At 54.3% G+C, this 23273-nt stretch overlaps 3 protein-coding genes across 9 annotated transcripts in view; 2 read left to right on the forward strand and 1 right to left on the reverse strand.

The window, feature by feature from the left end:
• Window positions 1-13000, forward strand: part of Epb41 (erythrocyte membrane protein band 4.1) — a 158567-nt gene extending 145567 nt beyond the window's left edge. For all 7 annotated transcript variants that reach the window (XM_032896859.1, XM_032896852.1, XM_032896843.1 and 4 more), the window contains 4 exons: window positions 7054-7155; window positions 8301-8381; window positions 10040-10144; window positions 10512-13000. In XM_032896859.1, coding sequence (XP_032752750.1) covers window positions 7054-7155; window positions 8301-8381; window positions 10040-10138 — 282 coding nt within the window. In that variant the 3' untranslated portion in view covers window positions 10139-10144; window positions 10512-13000. The remainder of the gene's footprint in view (window positions 1-7053; window positions 7156-8300; window positions 8382-10039; window positions 10145-10511) is intronic.
• Window positions 12459-14799, reverse strand: Tmem200b (transmembrane protein 200B). Its single transcript, XM_032896896.1, has one exon. The coding sequence runs from the start codon at window positions 14641-14643 to the stop codon at window positions 13789-13791; it is 855 nt and encodes a 284-aa protein (XP_032752787.1). The 5' UTR covers window positions 14644-14799; the 3' UTR covers window positions 12459-13788.
• A 149-nt stretch (window positions 14800-14948) lies between these two features.
• On the forward strand, window positions 14949-16778 carry LOC116895705 (splicing factor 1-like). Its single transcript, XM_032896899.1, has 2 exons — window positions 14949-14990; window positions 15194-16778. The coding sequence occupies exon 2, from the start codon at window positions 15501-15503 to the stop codon at window positions 15957-15959; it is 459 nt and encodes a 152-aa protein (XP_032752790.1). The 5' UTR covers window positions 14949-14990; window positions 15194-15500; the 3' UTR covers window positions 15960-16778.
• The last annotated feature ends 6495 nt before the right edge of the window (window positions 16779-23273 follow it).

Consider the following 23273-nt stretch of genomic DNA (forward strand, 5'->3'; position numbering starts at 1 on the left):
AGTAAATCAATGCCAAATGTCAGTGGAATAACATTGTACTTGATATGCGTGAGACCCCAGTACCAAAGAGCAAATGCCATTACCACTAATCTGTCCACTTGTGTCCGTCCATGCAAATCATTTGGGAAAATTATTCTAGTGCGATGTGAACACGGACTTTGGGTCAGGTAAACCTGCTCTCAGGTCTTGATCCTCCGTTTCCTAACTTGGACAAGTCATTAAGCCTTAACCAGCCCTGCTAATGATGTTACTTTCCATGTCTTGGTATTGTTGTGAGGGTTTGAATTTTTTTTTTAATCTCTTATTTCCTAATTACAGTGAAACCTCATCGTTTTTGGTAATTTGAATGCATCAGAGTTGTGTTCTGTTGAGTTTACTGTTTTAGTCACAGATGGCAAGAAGTTAACCCTCTACTCTTTTTTTTTTTTTTTTTTTTTTTAAGATTTATTTATTTCATGTATGTGAGCACACTGTTGCCTTCTTCAGACACACCAGAAGAGGGCATCGGATCCCATTACAGATGGTTGTGAGCCACCATGTGGTTGCTGGGAACTGAACTCAGGACCTCAGGAAGAGCAGTCAGTGCTCTTAACCGCTGAGCCATCTCTCTGGTCCTAAGATGAGCTCTTAATTCACTTCTACAGCAGATGTTTATTGAGCTTTTAACTATTAAGTCAAAGTGGTGTAAGGGTAGACAGTCCCTATCCTCTATGTTCTGGAATGTTCTGGAAGGAGAAAAGGGTAAGCAAGAAAGCACTCCAACTCCAGACACCGTGGCCCACAGTGGAATCCCCACACAGAAGGCAGAGGCAGGTGGTTGGTAGTTTGAGACCCTCCCTGGGCTAGCCTGAAAGACCTTGACTGGAAAAATTAACAAGCAAAAATAAAAAAGGAGGGAACACATATAAGCACACGTCAGATACTAGACAGAGGTAATTCAAGGAGCTGCGGGTGCCGCTCAGTGGTAGAGCACAGTGCAGAGGGGCAGCAGGGTAGCTCTGGCTCAGCCCTGAAGATTTCTTCAGTCAGCCGCCCACGAGCCGCATGATGCTTCACCCTCAGGAAGCTTGGAGGGTAAAGTGTGTGCTTTGCAATTGGAAACAGCATCATATGCCTGAGAGGGGGAGCTGCTGTCTAGATAATCCTAGGCCAGTCACCAGCCTCTCCATCGATGGCTCTGACTTGAGACGGAATGACGTACCACTGCAGAGGTCTCAGGGAGTTGAGGTGAGGTGGCTCTGAGGAGCACTGGCATCTCTGTGATGTCCGGTCAGTGTCTTGTGTGCTCCTCTCCTCTCGGCACGGTCCAGAGTGTGGGGTTTAACTTGGTGAGTGACAAGTTGCTTTAAGGTTTCTGGCAGTGGGTGATAAAGTAGCATCATTAAAGCAATGGCCTTTTAAAGATGACTCCCAGAGCTGCGTGTGGACTGTATTAGAGTAGGAGCAGGCCTGGAGCCGAGGTTATGACCAGGGCAGATTTGAGGAGATGCTCATGAGAACAGAAGTAAGTGTAGCCTTAAGAAGTGAAGGGTAAAACCTGTCAGTAAAGAGACAGAAAAGAACTATGTCAAGTAGGCCTTGGCAGTGGAGGTGACTGAAGGAGGAGGAAACTGGGGATTCGAAAGGAATGGCTTACATATGCAAAGGAAGGCATGCTTTAAATTGTCACCGAAGTGGCTTTCAGAGGGGGAGGTGCGGGCTGGGTTAAATAAGTTATGGAGCTTCCAATCGAGGTACTTCTGTGTGGCTTCTGCTGGGGACCAGTCTACATGATAAATGTCAGTGAGCAGTATGGCCAAACTGTAAAATGAATTGTTTTAATGTGAATGTGTAGCGTGAATCAATCCGGCAGCTCAGCTGTATTTCTTCACCCTCACTAGTCCCCAATAACCACATAGAAAAACCGTGATTTATTTCAGGCGACACCTCAATAGCTGGGTAGTTAAATGATCTATAAAAACCCCTATGCTAATCTGGCTACCTCCCAGCCCAGCCCCATAACACTTGCAGTTTAATATTGTTCTAGCTCTCTGCTTCAGAAGTTTCTTCCCATGGTGTCTTCAGACACCCTCTTCCCGCCTCCAATCCGGATCCCCCTCCCTGCTGCTGGTGGAGGTTCCCACCCTACTCTCTCCTCTGCCCAGCCATTGGGTGATCAGCATTTAGTGACAAGGCAGAAAATAATGGTAAGAACTGTTTACATAAACTTGAGAGAGGAGATTCTTGGTATAAGCATGACAGTGCCGTGTCTGAATTGAAACAAGATATGAGGACAGAGAATTCAGCATTTGAATAGCACAAGGATAACATTTACATGGTGCACAAAAACATGCCTACACCAAAAATGGGACTCATGTTATCTTTTGTTCATGGGCAGAAAGGGGGAAGTATATGTAGCCATGTATGTAAGAGTATGATGTGGCCTTCAGTGGCAATACATTCTCCCTGGATAGATAATTAAAAATAAAGGGCTGAGGAGATGGCATAGTTGGAAAAGGGCTTGCTGTACAAGTATGAAGACCTGAGTTCGGATCCCCAGCACCCATGGAAAAAGCCAAGTGCAGGGCAAGCAACTGTAACCTCAGTGCTGGTGGGCAGGGGTCAGGAGAGGGGACAGAAGGATCCCATGAACTCACTGTCCAGCCAAACTATATAAATTAATGGCTCTAGGTTCAGTGAGAGATCCCATTTCAAAAATAAGTTAGAAGCCATGCGTGGTGGTGCACAACTTTAATCCCAGCACTTGGGAGACAGAGGCAGGAGGATCTCTGTGAGTTTGAGACCAGGATGGTCTATAGCGTGAGCTCCAGGTCAACCAAGGTTATACAATGAGACCCTGTCTTGAAAACAAACAACAAATAAATACATAAGATGGAGAGCAGTTGAGCGGACAGCCATTGCCAACCTCCGGTCTCTGCATGCACACACATCTGTTCACTCACCTGAGTGCACATGTGCACACACACATTCCTCACCTGCGTACACATGTGCACACACACCTGTTTACTCACCTGCGTGCACACATTTACACGCATACTTCTATACCACAGACACAAACACTCAAAGAATGAAAAGAAAAAGTGAGCCATGTACGTGGCTCACCTCCAGTCGTAGCACTTGGGAAACTAAGGTAGGAGTACCATGAATTCAAGGCCAGCTTCGACCTGATGTAACCAAAACAAAAAAGAAAAGAAAGGGGCTGGAGAGATGGCTCAGCGGTTAAGAGCACTGACTGCTCTTCCAGAGGTCCTGAGTTCAATTCCCAGCAACCACATGGTGGCTCACAGCCTTCTGTAATGAGATCTGATGCCCTCTTCTGGTGTGTCTGAAGACAGCTACAGTATATATATATATATATATATATATATATATATATATATAAAACAAATCTTTTTTTAAAAAAGAAAGAAAGAAAAGAAACATCAGGTAAAAGAAGTATGACCCCAAGAATTAGATCGAATCTGAAGGTTGTGCAGTGGTGGTGTATGCCCTTAGCCCCAGCACTTGGGAGGCAGAGACAAGTTTGAGGCCAGCCTGGTCTACAGAGGGAATTCCAGGACAGCCAGGGCTGCACAGAGAAAGCAAACAAGACTGGAACTGAGACTACTCAGAAATGGGAGGGAGACTCACTGCACACCACTTAGACTTCATGTTGAAGTTTTAAAACTTTGTAGCTTATACATTAAGATTTTAGTGGGGCTAAGCTTGGCAGTACAGACCTATAATCCCAGATACCCTTAGGTCTGAGGATTGTGAGTTCAAGGCCAGCCTAGGCAACTGAGTCCCTATCAAGACTTTTTAAAAATGCAGGGTAGTAGGGCTCAGTCAATAGTGTGCTTGCCTAGCCTGCATGAAGTCTGGGTTCCACCCTCAGAACATTATAAGACAGGCATTCTGTTGAGGTGGAAGCAGGAGGGCCAGAAATGTATTCTGTCTGTCTGTCTATCCCTGCGCCTTCTCTGGCTTCACACACACACTGTGCTCCCCAAGTACACGATCAGCCTCCTGAGCAGCAATACCAGCTCAGTGGTGTCACCACTCACTACTTTCTTACAAGTGGGCCTCACACCCTCAGCACCTACTGGGTCCTGGGAGTGGGGACCTGCTCCTCAAGCTTACGTGACAAGTGCTTTACCTGCCGACTCACTCCCAGGCCTCAAGGACACATTTTTTTTCATTTCACTCTTTGATGGACAGCTGAGGTGTGTCCAGAGTTGGGCATATGTGACTAGAATGCTGTGAGCGTGCACATGCATGTGTCCGTCGTGTGTCCTGGATAAACACCCACGAGTGAAATCCTGGCTCACAGGACAAGTGGGTGCTTACAGGGGACTGTCGGTGCTATGGTGCCTTTACGGAAGGATTGGTGAGAGGGTGAAGGGAAGGGGACGGTGAGGGAGGAGTGGATCCATAGACTCGGGCAGCCCTGACAGCGCCTCCATCGTTCTCCTCCAGAGACAGACAGAACAGAGTGCAGGGCGGGCAGCAGCGGGAAACAGACACAGATTCAGCTCTGCGCTCAGGGTCAGCCTCCCTGGCATGAAACTTAAGTCTGTTGTTTGGTTGGCTGGCTTTTTCTTTTTTTAAGGATTTATTTATTTTTATTTATGTGAGTACACTGTACTGTCTTCAGACACAATCAAGAGGGAGGGCATCAGATCCCATCACAGATGGTTGTGAGCCACCATGTGGTTGCTGGGAATTGAACTCAGTGCTCTTAACTGCTGAGCTGTCTTTCCAGCCCCAGTTGGCTTTTTCAAGACAGGGTTTCTGTGTAGTCCTGGCTATCCTGGAACTCACTATGTAGAGCAGGCTGGCCTTGAACTCACAGAGATCCCCCTGCCTCTGCCTCCTGAGTACACCACCACTCCTGGCTGATTTGTGCTCTTACAAAGCACGTCCACTCTATGGTTTCTGATCCTCGGTGCTGTCTTTAGGCAGAGGACATGGTACAGTGCCAGGTTCTATAAATGAAAACTGGTGGGCGTGGTGCTGTGTGCCTTAAATCCTAGCGTGTGGGAAGTAGAGGCAGGAGGATGGTGGGGAGGTTTCAAGGCCAGCCTCACCCACAAAGGGAACTTGAGGCCAACCTGAGCTACTTGAGACCTAGAAAAACAAGTAAAGAAACAGAAGATAGGGGATCATGAGTTCAAGTCCTGCTGTGGCCACATAGGGAGTTTGAAGCCAGCGTGAACCACTTGGACCCTGGACAGTGAAGCGTTTCCATAGCTGGGTACCAACCGTGGGGAAACTCAGACTCCAGTCTTCAAACACACTTCTCGCCCATTCCGTGTCGTCTGAACACTGATCAGCTCTAGGTCCCTGGACACATAACTGCCCTGAGAAGCCCAGTTTTCCTAACTACACACAAACAGTCTCTACCTCAGGTACCTCAGATGTGAGGCAGCAGTCACATGGTGTGCTTGACACATAGTAGGAGTGTAAAACGTCTATGTCGGGTCTGAATCCTTCATACATAAATGGACTCAGCAGAAGAAAACACTAGTGGGCCAGGTAACACTGCCCTGCTGCTGTGAAGGGCGGGACCCCGGCTGTATCTCGGCTCTGCCCCATCCTATCTTCTGTCCGCCCTAGCACCTCAGAGTGTTGTTTGTCCAGACGAAACGTGGCCCTGCTCACAAGTGAAATAAAGCCAGTCATAGTGTCCCATACCTGTGGCCTCAGTTACTCAGGAACTGAGGCAGGAGAGTTACGTGACCTAGGGAGTCCAGGCTAGTGAGACCAAGTTGACAACACTGCTTATCCTGGTGGCTTCCATGGAGGAGGAGGGAGCGACTTGCTGTTGTCTGGTGTGGTGCCCGTGGTGGAATGTCCATTCCCTGCGGGGTGGTCCCTTTATGGAGATAGTGTGTGTCCGTGTCTGCGCTCCGACCCCTGACACCAGGGCCCAGTGTTTCCAGACCGCTAACTAGCAAGCACATGCCTTAGGTAACCCCCAGTTTTCTTCGGTCTTGGCCGTAGAGGTCTGCTTGGCTCTACTGCCCACATGCCTGCTGATGACAGTTGTCCCTGGCCCTGCCACCATCTCTAGCTTCCTGCTAATATCGTTTCGTAGCTAATCCTAACTACCAGCCCTAGTCCTTGTTCCAGCCTATGTTTTGAAGCCTGGCGTTGAAAATACTTACGCCCCTCTCTACAGGAAGGAGCCTTACAGTGAGAGTCTCTGAGGCCTCCCGGGCATGTATCCTGCTTTGTCATGGGTGGATACTTTCTGCCTCACATGGTCGGTTCCTGGCTCAGTTAGAGGTGAACTGTTCCTCACTGACGAGTGTGAGGTTCCCATTTCACACTGTGAGCTGGTGCCTCTCCTGCCTCGAGGTCTTGATGAGAACACAGTGACCCCTCCATAGTTTCAAGTCCCAGTTTTCTGACCTGGGGGTGCTGATGCTTCGGAGGCCCCTTGTGAACTGCAGCCATATTACCCCTGTGAAGCTGGGGTCACTCTTGAGGCTGCTACACTCCTGCCTGTCTTAGACCCATTCCACACTCCAGTTACTGACATGGTGCTGAGGAACCCCGTACTCATCAACATTTTTGGGGAGCAGGGTACTTTGTAGCCCTGGCTATCCTAGAATTGATAGACCATACTGGCCTCAGACTCAGAGGTCTGCCTGCTTCTGCCTCCCAAGCTCTGGAATCAAATGTGTGTGGCAGCACACTTGACTTCATTCAGCTTTGTTCGTTTTGAGACAAGGTCTCACTATGTGGCTCTGGCTGTCATAGGACATTGGAATTGGAGTTACAGATGGTTATGAGCTGTCACCTAAGTGCTAGTGAGGAGGACCCTTTCAAACCTAGGTCCTGTGGAAGAGCAGTCAGTTCTCTTAGCCACTAAGCTCTCTCTCCAGCCCCGTTCACCCAACGTTTAGAACAGAGTCTTGTTCCCAGGAGATTAGATCTGCTTATCAAGTGCGAAGTCACTGTAAGGGGATTAGATTTTAAAGCAGAATATAGCTGAAGAGCCATTTTGAACCTGGGGGTTTGAGGCCAAGGCCTGCTGAGGGGCCTGATGACTTGTCCTTTCTTCTGCAGACTGAGGACAGCAATGGGGACTTAGACCCTGGAGTCTTGCTGACAGCCCAGACCATCACATCTGAGACCACAAGTAGCACAACCACGACACAGATTACCAAGGTAACAGAGCTTCCAGTGGCCTGCTCAGCTTGGTGCTGTACCCCAGAGGGGACCTATGTGTGCAAGTCTCTCAGCTCTGTCCCTATTGCGTTGTTACTCAAAGCGTCCCAGGTGGAAAGACGCCTTCCCCAGAGTAGACCTGGAAAGCCACATGGAGTCATTTTCGTTACACATCTGTCCAACTTGCTGTGGAGGGAGTCTAAATTCAGCTCAAGATGGGGGTATAGTTTGGTGAGAGAGCACATACCTACCTCACACAGGCTGTGGGTTCATCCTCAACATGCAATCACACACATGCACACACACGCACACATGCATGCACACGCATGTACATACGCACAATTTAGGGACTGGGATTGTTGATGTGGTAAAATCATACTTTCTGAGCTATAAACCAGAGCTGTGATCTGATGAGTCATTTTTATGTATTGTCCTGAGGCCATGGCAACTGTAGTTTGGAGCAGAAACACTGAAATCGACCGCTTTACAGAAAACAATGGGGACAAATGCCAAAACTTGGAGTTATCCTTAGCTAGTCCGGCACCCCGGCTTTGCTGTAGCGCTAGAGAAATACCCCCCACCCAACCCTCCCAGAGACCTCACTCCGTAGCCCAGGCTGACCTGGAACTCACGAGTACTACCTCAGTCTCAGAAGTACTGGGATTATAGGTGTGTACCACCACACCTGGCCTGCAGGGCCTGCAGTCTGTTATAGGTAAGAAATTTAGGAAAAAAGAAAACAAAATTTGGCCAGGCCTTGTCATAAATAGGAGGTCTCTGAAGTTGTGTCCCCATCCTAAAAGCTACCAAGTAGAAATATAAGAACACGGCATGCCGCTGGCCTTGCTGGGTGTCTGTAGTTTTGGGGAAAAGGAGAAATCAAGTAAATAACGAATCGTGTCCTTTGTTCCTGTAGAGTCTAGTGGCCCGAGGTCCGGGAGCAGGACGCTCTTTTTGGCAGGCCCTACCCTGTGCTGAGATGTGGGGAAGGCTGTCCTGGGCAGTGCCAGCGCCGTGCTGCTCGGCCTGAGCTACACTCAAACAAACAAAATGTTTTGGGCAGGAGCTTTTAGAGCCATCTGGGCTGCCTTGTTTTTCCTTCCCGCTGTGCGTGGCTCTCACTGGGCGTTTTCCTTTGGTTACAGACTGTAAAAGGGGGGATTTCCGAGACCCGGATCGAGAAGAGAATTGTGATCACAGGAGACGCTGATATCGACCATGATCAGGTGGGAATGCGGCGGGCAGTATGGGCACAGCTGCCTTAGCTCTTAAGGAGGAAAACAGAGAACTCAGAATACGGGCTCTTAGTGGGGTAGACAGGCATGGTGACTGAGGCAGGAAGTTCTCCTCAGGAGACAGATGCAGAGAAGAGCAGGAGGTGAGTAGGACACCAGGAGACAGAACTCCTCCTGTGTTCTGGATCTGTCTCCAACTTGCTGTGTGACCTTGGGTAGACCACTTTACATCTCATAGTCTCCTCTCTAAAGAAGAGTGGCTTGATCCAGATAATTCCTGGGCCCTTCTGGGTGCTAAAATTCTATGTTTTTATGTTAATTAGGTGCTAATTGTGTGCTACAAGCAATTAGAAAATAATAAGGTCAGAATTAATGTTCCCAGTTCTCTGCTGGGTGCTCTTAGAACAGTGAAGCTGCAGAGAGGGGGCGGAAGAGGCTGTGGGGGGGGGGGTAGGCCTGGCAGAGCCGCTGACAGCTGAGAGGAGGAGTAAGCAGGACTCACTCAGTGCTGTGGACACTGCTAAAGGTCCCAGAAGCACGGCTGGAAGCCCAAGTGGGGGCCTCGTGGGCCGTGTGCTGCGCTCACAGGGTCCTTCTTACTAACAGCACAACCTGTGGTTTGAAGCTTGCTGTGTGTTATCTGTGCTCACAGCAAGAGCTGTGGGAGAAGGTATTTAGAGCAAACAGGCCGGAACCCTGCCTCTGCACTTTTGAGTGACTGTGAGCAGACTTCGTTCTGTGAAATGGAGATCAGCCTGGTCAGAGTTAGTATGATGACACTTGATGGCTCAGAGACAGGTCAGGGGCCATTGGCTCTTCCAGGAACTGAAGGCCCTGCCTTCGGAGGAAGCCAGGGAGGACTGTTGAGGAAGCAGCTCTGGTGCGGGCTTTCTTAGAAGGAGACAGAGCCTCCAGGGAGAGCGCTTTGACCCGGCCTAGAGCTTGGCTGCTGGGTCAGGGAGGGAGAGCAGGGCCAGCAGAGACAGAGGGGTTTTGTGGAAATCTACATGGCAGAAGCGGTCTCCTTCCAGTCCTGCTGGAGACTGCTCTTAGGAGCCCTCAGCAGACAACTCTAACAGGCTACTTGGATAGTGGTGTCACCTGCTGCTGTGGCTGTCCCTCTGTGCCCTCTAGCTCCTCCAGGGACCTAACAGACTATCTGCCGAAGAAGAGACTTGAGTCAAAAGCCCTGTAGCCTGCCCAGCTATGCAGCAACTTGTGTCTGTTGCATGCAGCTTCCTTGTTTATAGGGTGGAACCCAGCACAGCCCGGCTCCTTCTGTTGTGAAGATTAAGCAAATGAATGTGCTTAGACCCCGCAAGGGCCATGTATAGGTCAGCCTGCCTGTGTCTCCTGCCTTCCTTTTTAAAACTTGTGCTTCCTCACCTTCCTAACCGGACAGCCCCATTCCTGTGTTGAGTGGTTTGTACTCTAGTTTACCATGTGAACAGATCTTCTCTCTCCCAAGGTTGCCTGTTTTCCTGAAGAAAACCTCTGCCCTTGCCTGCCTCTGTGGTCTCTGATTCCTTAGGATAGGCTAGGACAGGACAAGGCACTGGTCCCCTTGGGCTGTGCTGTTGCTGCCCCAGGCTCCCTTCATCAGCCGGGTTGCTCTTTGCCTGACAAGCTTTGCCTCTGGTCACACGCAGGTCCTCGTCCAAGCCATCAAGGAGGCCAAGGAACAGCACCCAGACATGTCAGTGACCAAGGTGGTCGTCCACCAGGAGACCGAGATCTCTGAGGAGTGAGCTCAGGTAGGGGTGTTCTTAGTGTTGCTAGCAGCACTGAGAAGGAGATACCTAAACGTGGGTCTGGAGTCCCCTGCTACCCCTGACTTGCTATTCTGCCCGTGGCAACTCTAGGAGCTGTGGGCCAGAACCAAGCAGGTTGGAGAACAGAGCTGAAGAGAGCAGGGAAGAATATGTGGGGGGTTGGGAAGCGTGGAGCTCTGGGGGCCAAGCCAGGTAGCTGGGATGCGGGATAAATGCCTAAAGGGATCAGTGCAGCTCCCAGTCACCGCCAGGAGAGCCTCCTGCTGAGTCGAGAAGCCTACTCCTTTGTGGGGAGGAGTGGGAGGTGAGGGGGGTGTTCAGACTTATGCCTTTTCTTTCTTCACCCTAGGGACTGTCCTGCCCATCCCCACCCTCCCCATCCAAGAGAAACCAGCATGTAATAAAGAAGCCAGCCTGCAGCAGACTTCAGACTCTGAAGACTGTTCCACACCACAAAAAACCAACTTCATTTTCTATTCAGAATTTATACCAAGAGATTCTTCTAGACGCCACGGATGTTCTCTATATTGTGATACAGAAACTGTCAACTTTTGGCTCTGTGAACTGTTTTTAAGACACTTTGATTTTTTACGGGGTGGTCGGTAACCTCTCAACCTAGCCTCTCCTCACTCATTTCCAACACAGACCCTGACAGGATCCACAGACTTCTCCAAGACCCTCCAGAGACCCTGCCAGCAGTTAGAGGACAGAGCCAGCTCAGTGGGACACCCTGCTCCTCCCTCAGCTTCATGCCCTCTGGATGACACAAAAACTTCATACACCAGTGAATGTCGGGCAAGGCAAATGCCCTGGTCACAGACCCCAGAAACGTGACCTCCCACCGCAGGGTGTTTGAGGCACAGCTCTTCTTTTCGCTGAGCGCGTGATGTCACCCCCATCTGTTTGGAGCTTCTTTAAGTCAAAGAGATCACCTGTCTTAGAGCTGATACTGTGACCATTTAATGCGTCTGTGGCCTTCACCTCCCCCGCTGCCCTGTCCCTCACTGGAAAAAGCAGCTTTGTCGAGTGCTTCCCAGGTCCCACCTCAGGAGACCAGAACTCATGGAAAAATTAGGCACTTTTGGCTAAAGGTGCCAGTGGAACATTTTTAGTTGTAGTTTGGGGAAGAAAAGTTAATGAGGTTTTAAAAATCAGGTCTTGTCGCTCGGGGAGCCTGCTTCACCCAGGGGAGTGGCACCTTTACCTCAGTCGGATCCTGTAAGGAGGCTTCCAGCCCCAGCCTGGCCCCCTCCCACCTGGCATGGTAAGGGACAGTGGCTCAGGGAAGAGGGTGCGTTCTAGGACCTTTCTGTGGCAGGCCCGAGGATGCCCTCTAGAAGCCAGGGTATTTCCCATCTCCTGGTGGCCATCCCTGGTCAAGGTGGGTGTGAGGCAGCTCTGCTCATCCCCCACTCACTGCCTGAGGAGTCTGCCAGGTTTTGAGAGCTTGATTTCATGGTGGGTTTTGGATTTAGTTCCCTTTCCCTTTTTTAAAATACTGGTTTTGAAAAGGGAGCCTGATGTCCCCAACTAGTAGTGAGAATTGGGGGACCTTTCCTCCCCCTCAAACAGGGCCTCTGTAATCCTCCAGCTAACTTCCTACAAACATCTGTCTGGAAGATTAGTAGAATCCTGGAATGAACTTCATGAGGGTTGACAGCGGGCGGCCGCACTGGCTGGGGGCTGAAGGGGAGTGAGCAGAGTCAGAAGCCACAGCAGCCTCCAGGCCGACTGTTCCTCATACAAACGCAGCAATTTGAACTGGTTTTGTGTGCAGTTTTCTTTTAGCTCTCTTGAGACCTCTTGCCAATGGCAGCTTGCTTTAAGGAGGGAGAGCCCAGGTAGGAGAGGGGCAGGCTCCGGTTCCACTCTCAGAAGTAAACTGCAGTCTAGGACTGAGCCAGAGAAGGCTGGGCTGCAGGGGTGGGTTAGCATGGACTCTAGCTACCCCCAGGCTCTGAAAAGGAGGAGCAGCAGGAGGAGCCTGCCTATGGCCCTGCGGCCCTGCGCCATCCCCTCAGGACCTCAGACCTGGTTACCTGAACTCCGCCCCTCTGCTGCTGCCTCTGTCTGGAAATCGGACCAGAGTTCTGATAGCCTCCAGCCTCCTCCCACTCCTTTGCTGGCTCTGGCAACAGATCCTGGGATATGGTCATTGTTTGGATTTTCTTTCTTTCTGCAGTTGTGTGAAGAACAGGCTCTGTCCAGGTAGAAGGAGTGAGGGGGGAGGGGAGTCCCATCTCCAGGGTCAGAGACTTGGCAGGACTTTTCCCAAAGTGACTCAGGCACACCACAGTAACAATCCCAACTGCAGTTTTATTTTTACTTCAGAAGTAGATTTCCTTCAAACCACATGAGATCTCTGCCACCCACCCACAAAGCAAGCCCTATATTCCTAAACCGAGGGCTCAAGGAGGCTGACTCCGGGGGCCCTCCCCAAGGCCAGCAGTGTATTGGGGGTCTGGGGGCCCTGGCCCACTTTGAGGAATGGAGCTGGGGCTACAGCCTGGCCAGCACCCTGATGCTCATGGGAAATACCAGCCCTAGGCTGGTTGTTTTTACAAATCTCTCAGATATATTATTTTCATGACAAAAATGAAGGAGCTTTGTAAATTTTTTTAAAATTATGAATCATATCAAGTAGTTGTTTACATTTGACAAAATAGGAACTATGCCGGCGGAGTCCAGCCGAAAAACCCCTCCCTTAGGTGAGATAGGCAGTAATTGGGCCTGCTGTCTGCGCCTTTGTAGTGACAGATGTGGCTGTAGTGTTTAGGTAAGTGTTTGGTCTTGCTTCTTGTATGGCATTTTTCAATAAACTTAAAAAAAAAAAAAAAAGACCCGACTGTGAGGATTGATCCACTTTTAAAGTTCTCTTCTAACAAAAGCGTGGGGAAGTTAAACCTGGGGAGGAGAGGGAGAGGGAAGCCACCGCAGAGTAGTAAGCTACCCACTGGCCAGGGTGCAGTGGGAAGGAACTGCTGAGGACTGGAGGGTGCCCTCTGCCAGCTGGGGGAGGCTTTGCAGCACAGCCAGACAAGTGAGACCTGTCTCCAGGGGAGCAGTCTGATCCCAGGGTCAGGACTTTGGCAGTAGTTAGCCCTGCCGGGACAGAGCCCGCTTGGCTGAAGGAAGAACGGACTTGAGATGGTGGCAGTTAGAGGTGCAGTCACTGCCCCAGTCAGCTGCAGTGGGTCTCATTCCCCCTCATTGCCCACCTTCCCCCGGTGGTCCCATTTCCATCACGACTGCCATCTTAGAGGGAGCCTGTCCCAGCCTGGGGACATCCCAACCTACCACTGTTGTTTGCCAAGGTACCCCGTGCGTCTCAGGATGCTCTTGGCCTACTCTGCAGCCCTTCTGGTACCGGTCCTGGGCTAAGGCCACATGGGCTGGAGAAATTCCTGAGGCTGAATCATGCTGGTGTCCACATTAACACATGCCCCTGGAGCTCGTTCTGTGCAGCTGGCACTGCTCTACACATGCAGGTCAGGAGCTTTAGTAGCTGCTCCCACAACATCGACCCTAGCCTCGGAAGTGACTGGAGCAGTTATGGGCACTGGACTTCTAGTGTCCCGGTCCCATGGTCCACACTGGTAGCCTCACAGCAGGTTAAACCTTACACCTCAGACCCGGGCCCCCAAATCCCCTCCTAATTTGGCATAGCCCCCCAAACTAAGTCGGTCCAGCCGTGGCCAGCTTCGGTGGGCACAGTCCCGAGCTGCTGGGGCCCCCAGGAGAAGCTCCCCCAGGCCCAGGTCCAGAGACTTGGAGTGCTCGATGCAGGAACCAGAGGGCTGCACCGTGATGATCACATGTCCAGTCTGAGTCCGAGGACCCCAGGGTGGTGGCAGCCCGGGACCCTTCAACGGGTAGCTGTGGAGCAGCGCGGGCAGCCCCGAGCGAGGGTTGGCAGGTTCGGACCGCAGGCTGCGCACTGACGGGACCGGCGACGGGCCCCTCCTCGGGGCCAGGTCCCAAGTCTCGGGTTCCGCGACGGCGCCCGGGGACCCATGCGCAGGACTGGGCAGCAGTGCGTCCCAGCCAGGGCCGTCGGGTGGCCGCAGCGCCTGCGCCCTCAGCACGCCCCGGCGGAGACGCCGGGTCTCCAGGTCGCGGTTCTCGTAGAGCAACGTGTTGGCACAGATGAACACGAACAGGCCGACGCCCATGATTACGGGCCCCAGCAGCCGCAGGCGCTCGTGCGGCCCGTGCGCGCGGCCGGTCCTCGGGACGTGGGCGTGGGAGGCGCGGCCCGGCCAGTAGCCCGCCACGGCGATGCCCATGCCCACCAGCACCACGAGCGCGCCCAAAGCCGCGAACGCCCCCGACGGCGAGCGCAGCCGCAGCCGGGCCCGCACCCGCAGCGGCTCTGGCGGGGAGCGCGGCCGCCGGCGCCGGCCCAGGCGGCGGCCCAGGCGTGAGACGCGGCCCTCGGGGCTCCTGCGCGCGCCGCCGTCTCCCGGGCTCCCGGCCGTCATCGCGCGGTCGTCCGGGCGCTCTGCGGGGACGAGCAGAGAGGCAAACGCTGACCCGACGGGCCAGGCTCCGGGGGAGGGACGCGCGGGGACGCCTCCGCCGGCCGCTTGGAGATCCCTGGCGGCCACCCCCGGATTTTCCCGGGGCCGCAAGGCAGGGAGCCGCCCCCGCTCGGGTTTTCCGCAGCGGAGCTGGGAGCCAGCGTTGGCCGAGCCGGCGGGCGGTGCGCAGGGAGGGGGCTGCGGGGCTCGGGTGCAGCCGGGGCTGCGGGGCTCCTGCAGCCTGCGCGCGCTCCGCTCGCCCGCTCGCCCGCTCGCCCGCGCGGGCCCCCCCTGCGATCGCGGCTGGGGTAAGTATCTCCGGAGCTCGACCCCACCCCCCCGCACGTGGCCGCCCCGAAGTAACAGGGGAGGGGGTGCTCGGTCCGCCCGGGGCTGCGGGTCTCGCGCGCGCGCGCCCTACCTCCCCCCCTACTGCGCTTTACATACCGCAGCGAGGGCCGGCGGAGGTGTCTCTGACTCCGGCTTCTCCTTGCTCGCCCCCTCCTTGCAGACTTCTTCAGCCAGCACTGGAGCTGCAGCAGGAGAGACTTGAGCTAGACTCTGGGAAAAACCGCTCTGGTCAAGACCAGCCAGTCAGAGCAGAGGAGGCAGCGGCGGACTTTGTCCAGGATTCTTCTCCACTCCTCCAGAAGAGGCCTCCCCCTCCCCCCCACGGCCGGGCTAGGGCCGGGGCTGGAGGCAGGGGACTGCCAGTGCCGGACGCAAGTCCTCGCCGGACAGACTCTCCTCCTGGATCGCTCGTCGGCCCAGGCAAGGCTGTTCCCAGATTGCGGTGTTTCCGATTCGGGCTCCCGGGGATGAATCATCCCCCTTTCCCGCCGCCTGGCCTCTTTTCCAGCCTCCTCCGCCCGAGGCCTCCGTGGGCCGCGTCCGGGCCAGAGCAGCACCGCCCCGGGGTCGGGGCCGCACGCTGGAGCCGCTCCAGGAGGCCGTGCGCCGTGGTCCGAGCGCCGGGAGGCCGCGGACAGTGGGGGTCCGGGCGTCCGGTCTCGACCCCGGGGATCCGGGAAAGAAGCGGCAGCGGCGCCCGTCCCGGGCCTAGCACGGAGCGACCCCCGCCCGAGGCCCTGCAGGCTCGGCCCGGACCCCTGCACCCCCACCGCGCCCCGGGCGGGCTGCAGAAAGGGCGCGGGGTAGCTGAGCCCCGCCCCGGACCCCACGACCCGCCTCCGCCCGCGCCCTCGACGAAGAGGCGCCCGGCCCGGCCCCGCCGACGGCCCCGCTCGCTCCGCCGGGCGCGCGGCCAGTTTCCATGATGCGGACGCGGCCCGGGAGCCCCGGCCTGGGATTGATTAGCCCGCGGCCCGTGCTAATGAGAGCCGGCTGCGCGCGCGGCCCTCGCCCCTCTGGCCCGGAGACCGGCATCCCCCGGTCGCAGAGCCTCCCAAGTCGATCTGGAGCAGGCGCCCCTACCGGACCGACGCCTGGCCCTCCTCTTCCCTCTGCTCTCGAGGGCTGACACCGGAGGCATCCGCCTGTGTTGACTCCCTGCTCCGTCCCTGCTCGCTCGCCGGGCCTCTGTGTGGATTCCCTGCCTTCTGGGTGTCCCTCCCACCACGTAGACCACAAGCCCAGGGCAAAGCTTCACTCTCAGCTGCTTGGGTCTCTGGATCGGTCCACGGGCGAGGTCCCCACTCACCACCAGCGCACACTCGGGTCCTCAGGCCCCAACTCCGTTCTTCATCTGGAATCAGCCAGTTTTCCTCTATAGCCACTCTCCTCTCCAGGCCACTCCATCTCTTAGAGTCCCTATAGCCTGGCCGCCACCTGTCCCTGCTAACTGGTCTGTGAACGTCACTGTGTCCACTGTGAATCTGCCCCTCGCTGAAAACCCTCTATGGCTCCCTGGTGCTGCCCGAATGGTTTTCAGAGCCGTTGTGGTTTGAGCATGCTCCTGACCTCCTCACCTGGCCCGTGCAGCTGGAGCTGCCTAGGTCCCTAACCCCTCTGAGCTCTGGCCCCAGCCAGCTCCATGCCCCCTTTCCACCTCCTGCTTCCCCAGAGCCCTGGGCCCTCGCTTCAGCCCCTGACCAGGTCTTCCCTCGCTGCCCTCTCTGTACACAGCTGAACTGAGAATGCTCTTGGGGATTGCCCTGTTTCCAGGGCCCTGGCCGGCTTTGAGGTCTGAGGTGCGAGGCTGGTTCTGACTTGCTCCTTCTGAAGCCTCGTATTCAGGGGAATGTGTGCCCTTAGCTGGCCCTCGGTGCGGAGAAACATGTGTGAGGCCGATGACTTCCTCCACGCCCCTCGGACGCTCTACCCAGGGTCCTGGAGGAGGGAGGAAGGAGAGGGGTGGGGGAGGAGAGCACACCTAGGCTCTCTGGCTCAGTTTCCTTATCTTTACAGGAACAAACACCACCACAGTGTGTTTTCAGAGTTGAAATGACCGCACACATGTTGAACACCTGGCGCAAAGTGCTTTCCAACAGCCTGCCTGTCCTCTGACTTGCTTCAGGCATTGGCTTGAGCTGCGACCGGGGTGGTGACCACAAGTCCCTTTCCCAGGTTTAACCCTGGCTCTGGTTCTCGCTGAGAGCTCAGCGTCTGACAAGCAGGGAGATGGGAAACCAGGAGGGAGAGGCAGGCCTCCTTCCCGCAGGCCTCCCCTACAGAGCAACCTCCCAGCCTGGAGGGGGTGGGGTGTCGGTTCATCCTGTCTGTGCAGATGTGTGGCTGGCCAGTGGCCTCCGTTGGGACAGTGATAATCCCCAGGCAGTCTGGACCTCACGAAATTCTGCCCTGGCCTCTGTGTGACCTAGATGCCTGCTTTCCCTTCTGAACTGGGAGGAGCCTGAATGGATCCGGGAGAAACCAGAAATGTGACACCGTCACCCTGAGCCATCCTGGGGAAGGGTACAAGTCAGTCTGTCTCTCTCTCTCTCTCTCTCTCTCTCTCTCTCTCTCTCTCTCTCTCTCTCTCTCTCCTCCTCTCCTCTCCTCTCCGTCTGTCTGTCTGAGTCACACACACACACACACACACACACACATAGGCAGGCAGAGAGCCCTACCATGCGCAGGGCCTGGCAGTGTGGACTGTACACCCTGTCCCTAGTGACTTTAACCTCGAGGTGCATCAGCTCAGTCAGCTAAGACTTCAGAGTTGTCCAAAGGACAGATTGTGGCTCTGTCCCACCCTAGTGTAGATCCTGACTGGGAGCGGTTTAGTGAGCCATGTATCACAAGGTGATCCCAGACTCCCAAAACCCAGGCTCTGTTTCCTGAAGGCTGAGTCCCAGGGACGGGGAGTGACTTGCCCCAGGTTCCCCTGCCAGGACCTGGCAATGCTGAGATCCAGGCCTCTGAACTAGACCCACCAAGAGCTCAGGTCCTTGGGAGGTAGTGGCTGTCACCCACTGAATCCATTCCCACTCTGGAAGCTCTACTCTGGGTGATGTTGGGCTCTTCTTAGGCTGCTGACAGGAGAATTAAGGTGGATTCTGTGGTTCTCTGGAGTAGGAGAGGAGAAGGCAGAACTTGGTGACCCAGGAGCCACTGAGGGAGCAAGGTCCTGTGACAATAGAGCCGCCTCCCTGAGCAGTGCTGGGGTGGAAAGTAAAGAGGCTCCTCTCTCTGGTGTACCCAGTTCTTTGTTCAGTCTGTGAGGTGGGCTTTCACCCACGTTGGTATGGAATCCGCTTCTGTGGGAGGCGTATCCAGCCTGCCTTGGTCACATTTGCCTACTGCTGTACAAAATAAGATGATATTAACCACTAAAGGACTTTGGGGACTTTCCAGTAGTCCCTCCCACCGTAAAGTGACACACCAAGGCCATTCCTTTTCTTTAGCCTCTTCTCTGGGCCCTTGCAGGTACTCCCTGGGGCAACAGCCTGTCCACTTAAAGGCTGTGGAGACAGAAGCTGCCCTGTGGAGGTCCAGCCAGTCCCTGTGAAGACTCGAAGAGGCCTGGGGGAGCCCTGCCCAAAAGTGTCCGGAAACCTCAGCTGCAGTCATTTTAGCTCCATCCCACCTCCTGGAAGTTCCAACTAGGCCTTATCGGACATCTTCCCCTGGTCCAGTCAACTCAGAACAGGACAGGGCAAGCCAGGAAGTCCAAAGGAGCAAGGGCTGGGAAGAGTCTCTCAAAACCCTGGGAGCTGCTGATCTGCCAAGGGCTTGGAGCAGGGCTGCTGGCTGGAGACGTGGTCTTCCTCTCCACCACAGCCGTGGCCCTGTGACTGTCATACTCACCGCTCTCCTGAGTATTTCTTTCTTTCTTTTTTTTTTTTTTTTGGTCCTTTTTTTTTTTTTCGGAGCTGGGGACCGAACCCTGGGCCTTGCGCTTCCTAGGCAAGCGCTCTACCACTGAGCTAAATCCCCAACCCCTCTCCTGAGTATTTCTAGCGGAAGGGCACAGCGTGAACCCCTAAACAAAGCCAAGAGAAAAGTGCCTATTGGGGAGGTATCTGCCCATTTGCCTCTGCGCAGTAAGGTTGGAAGAGAGCATCTTTGTGTACAGGATGAGCCCTGGAGGGGAGCAGGGTGGCGGGTCACCCACCCACCCTGGCATAGTAGCGCCTACTTGCTGTGAGCCTAGGTGTTTGTGCTTGGGCTGGAAAAATCAAGGTAGAGCCCTTAGCTGATGGGGTGACTGGGGAGGCTGCAGGCTTGTCGCTTCACCATCCATAGGCGGTGGCACCTGGCCTGCCCTTGTGGTTAAAGATGCTTGCTCTCTCTCTCGTGTTTCCCGGAACCTGACTCCAGAGAATGGGCAGAGGAGTTGGGGACCCCAGAGCACAGCCAGGATTTCGGGGGAAGCTGGGAAATGGGGCCTATGAGACAACTAGGAGTCCACCACAGATACCACAGGAATGTGGCAACTCCTTTTGGTGACAAACCACACTGCCAATGAGGCAGTGGGCTCTGTGCTCCCAGCCTAGGGAGAAGTAGAGAATGTGTGGCGCGCCCCCTGGCGGCTGGGCCGCAGCCATGCCCGAGTGGTCCCGCGGCCCTCGCTGGTGCCCACGTGTCCTCAGGAACGCGGGCTCGCGGGCCTCAAGTGTGAACTCCCTGCAAACCACCCAGAGAGGTCAGAGCAGATATCCGCCCCAGTCCCTGCCACGTGCAGCTTAAGTCGGGCTGTGTAGTGCTCTTAGCGACTAGGGAGCGCTGCAGCACTCGCACCCCGAGGTCCTCTCGGTTTAGGGGTGCAAAATCACTCCATAACGACAGACCTACGCTCCATTCTGTACTGTGTGGGTCCCTGCACGTTTTCTGCCCTGGTCGGCTTACGTGGATGCAGCCCTAGCTTGGGCCCGGAGAGGCGTGCCCCTTCCTCAGACAGAATACCTCCCTCTTGAGGTTTGTGGTGACGCTCAGGGCACAGGGGGCAGAGACCCATTCACAAGTCCCCCTCATCTTTGCGCAGCAAGCTTCCTGGTGAACTTTTGCGTTCACAGCCACGCCATTCCTCTGACAGGGCAGGGCTGCGGGCGGCAGTGGGGGCCCCCACAGCTGTCAAGACCTTCAGTCGTGAGATTATACTTGGGTGGCCTCCAGGGTGGGACGCGATGGGAAAGGATCCAAGCCAGATCCTGCAGGCGACAGGGCTAAAGGAGGTGGGGAAGGTTTCAGTGCCTGGACCTCAAGTCTGTGAGCATCCAGAGACCTCTCTCCATAGAGCTAGCAGACAATCATGGCCCAGAGCATTTAAGTTACTTACGAGGGCCATCCAAGCACAGGGGCGGCAGCAGTCTCAAGTCCTTCCTGGGAAAATGCAGTCAGAACACCACCTACCCAGGCCCTCACCCCTGCACTGCACCCAGCGTTTAGGGATCTCAGATCGATCTCCTCTCCCCACCATACTCCCTGATACAGAACCATAAGGGAGAGGAAATAATGTTCCCCGGAGGTCTAAATCCTAGAAGATTCTCCTTAGAGCTTCACCTGGATGGTTCAAAACTCCCCTACCTATGTTTCCGCATTATCGGCTACGGTCCTAATTCCTGGTTTGGAAGAATCACCCATGATGCCCCAGGAGGGTCCCCCCTCCCGCCCCCTTTAAACATCTTCAGTGATTCCTCTCTTGACCAGAGATGCTGGAGGGCCGACGATGAATGAAGCCAGCGAAAGTTCCAGGGTCAAATTGGATGGTAGGTGCCTGGCTCGCCCCCACCTCACGCTACCTTTCCCCACCCACCCCTGTAGCTAGCGAAGCCTGCGCAGCGGATTGTGAGGGAGGGGATTTGCTGCGCTCGGCTGCGGCTGCGGAATGGTGCCTGGATTTACGAGCCGGCCGCGTGGTGGGGCTTGGCTGGCCTCCCTCCCCAAGTCGGTTATAAATAACGGCAGTGTAAAGGCTTTGTACCGGGCACTTTTCTTTGCCCTCTTGGGATTAATGTCCGGAGGGGACGACTGCCCAGCTTCTGCCACATCTGATCTTTCTCTTGCCTCCGGGGTGGTTCGCAGTTCCCCAAGCAGCGGTTTGCAATCCGGTCTGCAGCCCTGGTCCATAACCGGTACCAGGCACAAGGCACGCAGTGCCGTGGTTGTGATTTGCGTTTCTTTAGGAGCAGCCCAGAGTTCGTAGGTGGACTAGAAGCACCAGGGTGGCCTAGGAATTGAGGATTAAAGATGAATGTGTTCTCTTATTAAAGAAAAGAACTGATTCTAATGGGGTCCCCTGAAGTTCTCACTTGCCCTGGGAGGTTCCTTTCTCGCGATACCCCTACCCCCAAGGTATACAGAACCTCACCTTCCTGTTCTTTAAGCCACGAGGCAAAGCCCTGGACACACCGGTCAGGCAGAGAAAGGCCAGGACCTTTCAAGTGTCAGCTCCACTCTCGAGCCCCAACGCACAAATCCTGGTACTACTAAGGTGTCTTGTTTTTTAAGACAACTTAGCTCTGATTCCCTACCTGTAGAGCCGGGAGTGCTCTGGTTTCTATGTGGCTTTCAGTTTGGGCGAACATCCCAGGGGCTTCCTGACCCAGCGGTTCTCCATCCCCTCCCAGAACCTCAGGGTTTGCAGAAGCAAAGTTGGTGACTCCCAGTAACAGCCCTGCAGTCCCCAGGGTTACCCTTCTTGGAGGATGCCAGGGTTCACCTATATGCTCCTCTCATGGCCTGAGTGCTCACCTTCCTCCTGGCCCTCATGAATGCCTTCAGTCTTGCCCACCTTCCAAGGGGCTGTCTAGCTGCCATGCTGGAGAGAAAGGAGTCCTAGAGGCTGCAGTTGACACTGAACAATAGATTTGCCTGGTCTGCATTAAGCTCTAGGTTGGGCAGTTCTGTCAGTCAGTCAGTCAGTCTGTCTGTCTGTCTGTCTCTCTTTTTAAGCTCTAGGTTGGGCAGTTCTGTCAGTCTCTCTCTCTCTCTCTCTCTCTCTCTCTCTCTCTCTCTCTCTCTCTCTTTTAAGATTTATTTATTTTATGTTTGTAAGTCCACTGTAGCTTACCAGACAAACCAGAAGAGGGCATTGGTTCCTGTTACAGATGGTTGTGAACCACCATGTGGTTGCTGGGATTTGAACTCAGGACCTCTGGAAGAGCAGTCAGTGCTCTTAACCACTGAGCCATCTCTCCAGCTCTCTCTCTCTCTCTCTCTCTCTCTCTCTCTCTCTCTCTCTCACACACACACACACACACACACACACACACACACAATATTAGTGCCACAGAACCTCCTCTCACTTAAAACTCAGCTTCGTTGGAGAGAGACAGAGCACCCCCATAGAGGCTCAGGACAGTCTGTAACTCCTGCTCCAAGGGACTGACACCCTCTTCTGGTTTCTTTGGACACCAGGCACATGTAGAAGTAAAATTTTTTTTTGTGGTACTACTTCAAAAAAAAAAAAAATCTACTTCATCGGGGTATCGATGCCCCTTGTCACTGCCTCCGATGATCGTAACAGACCGGTTCTTTTCTGGGCGTGTCATGTGTACATTTCCTTATTTAATTTCTTTCTTTCTCCTTTCCTTTCCTGGGCCCTCAGTGTGGTGTAGAGGCTGCTGGCTGACTAACCACACAGGCTGCCAGCCCTGCTCAGTAAATATTTTAGGCTTTGAGAACTTTCCAGCCTAGCTCTGTTGCCTCACACAAGCTCTAAGCAGATGGGCGTGGCTGGGCCCAGAGTGGACCAAGGTGACTTGGTAGGACTCTTACTTTTACCTCCAAGCATTGGAAACCGCAGAAGCACCTCTGAGCTCACAGGCCACACATCCGTGGGGAAGCAGGCTCCTTCCGCCATGGGTTATGCTCGACCCCTAATCTCAGACTACAGAGTGCTAAAGTGGGTAGACTGTGCCTTTCCCTGGGCTGTGACAAAATGCCCACAGAAGCAACTCACGGGAGGCTTGCTTCATTCACGATTTAAGGATGTGGTCTCTCACGGGGAGTGCGAGGCAGCTGGCTATGCTGTGTCAGACGGGAAGCCTGGAGAGATGAACGCTGGGGCTGGCTCAGCAGCTTGCTCTCCCTGTTTCCTCCATTCCTAGACCCCCAGTGGGGCTCTTCTGGGGGAGCTCTTCTCTCTCCCGGAACTGTTCTGAGAACACCTCATCCTCTCACACATCCAAAGGTGTATGTCTATGAGATTGTCAATCTAGGTGACAAGACATGGCGGCTCACAAGGT

Source organism: Rattus rattus, chromosome 1 (assembly GCF_011064425.1).
Source record: "Rattus rattus isolate New Zealand chromosome 1, Rrattus_CSIRO_v1, whole genome shotgun sequence".
NCBI classification, from domain to species: Eukaryota; Metazoa; Chordata; class Mammalia; order Rodentia; family Muridae; genus Rattus; species Rattus rattus.

Bases quoted from the DNA above. Each gene is read 5' to 3' on its own strand.
- Tmem200b (XM_032896896.1), bottom strand. From the start codon at position 14,643: ATGACGGCCGGGAGCCCGGGAGACGGCGGCGCGCGCAGGAGCCCCGAG.
- LOC116895705 (XM_032896899.1), top strand. From the start codon at position 15,501: ATGAATCATCCCCCTTTCCCGCCGCCTGGCCTCTTTTCCAGCCTCCTC.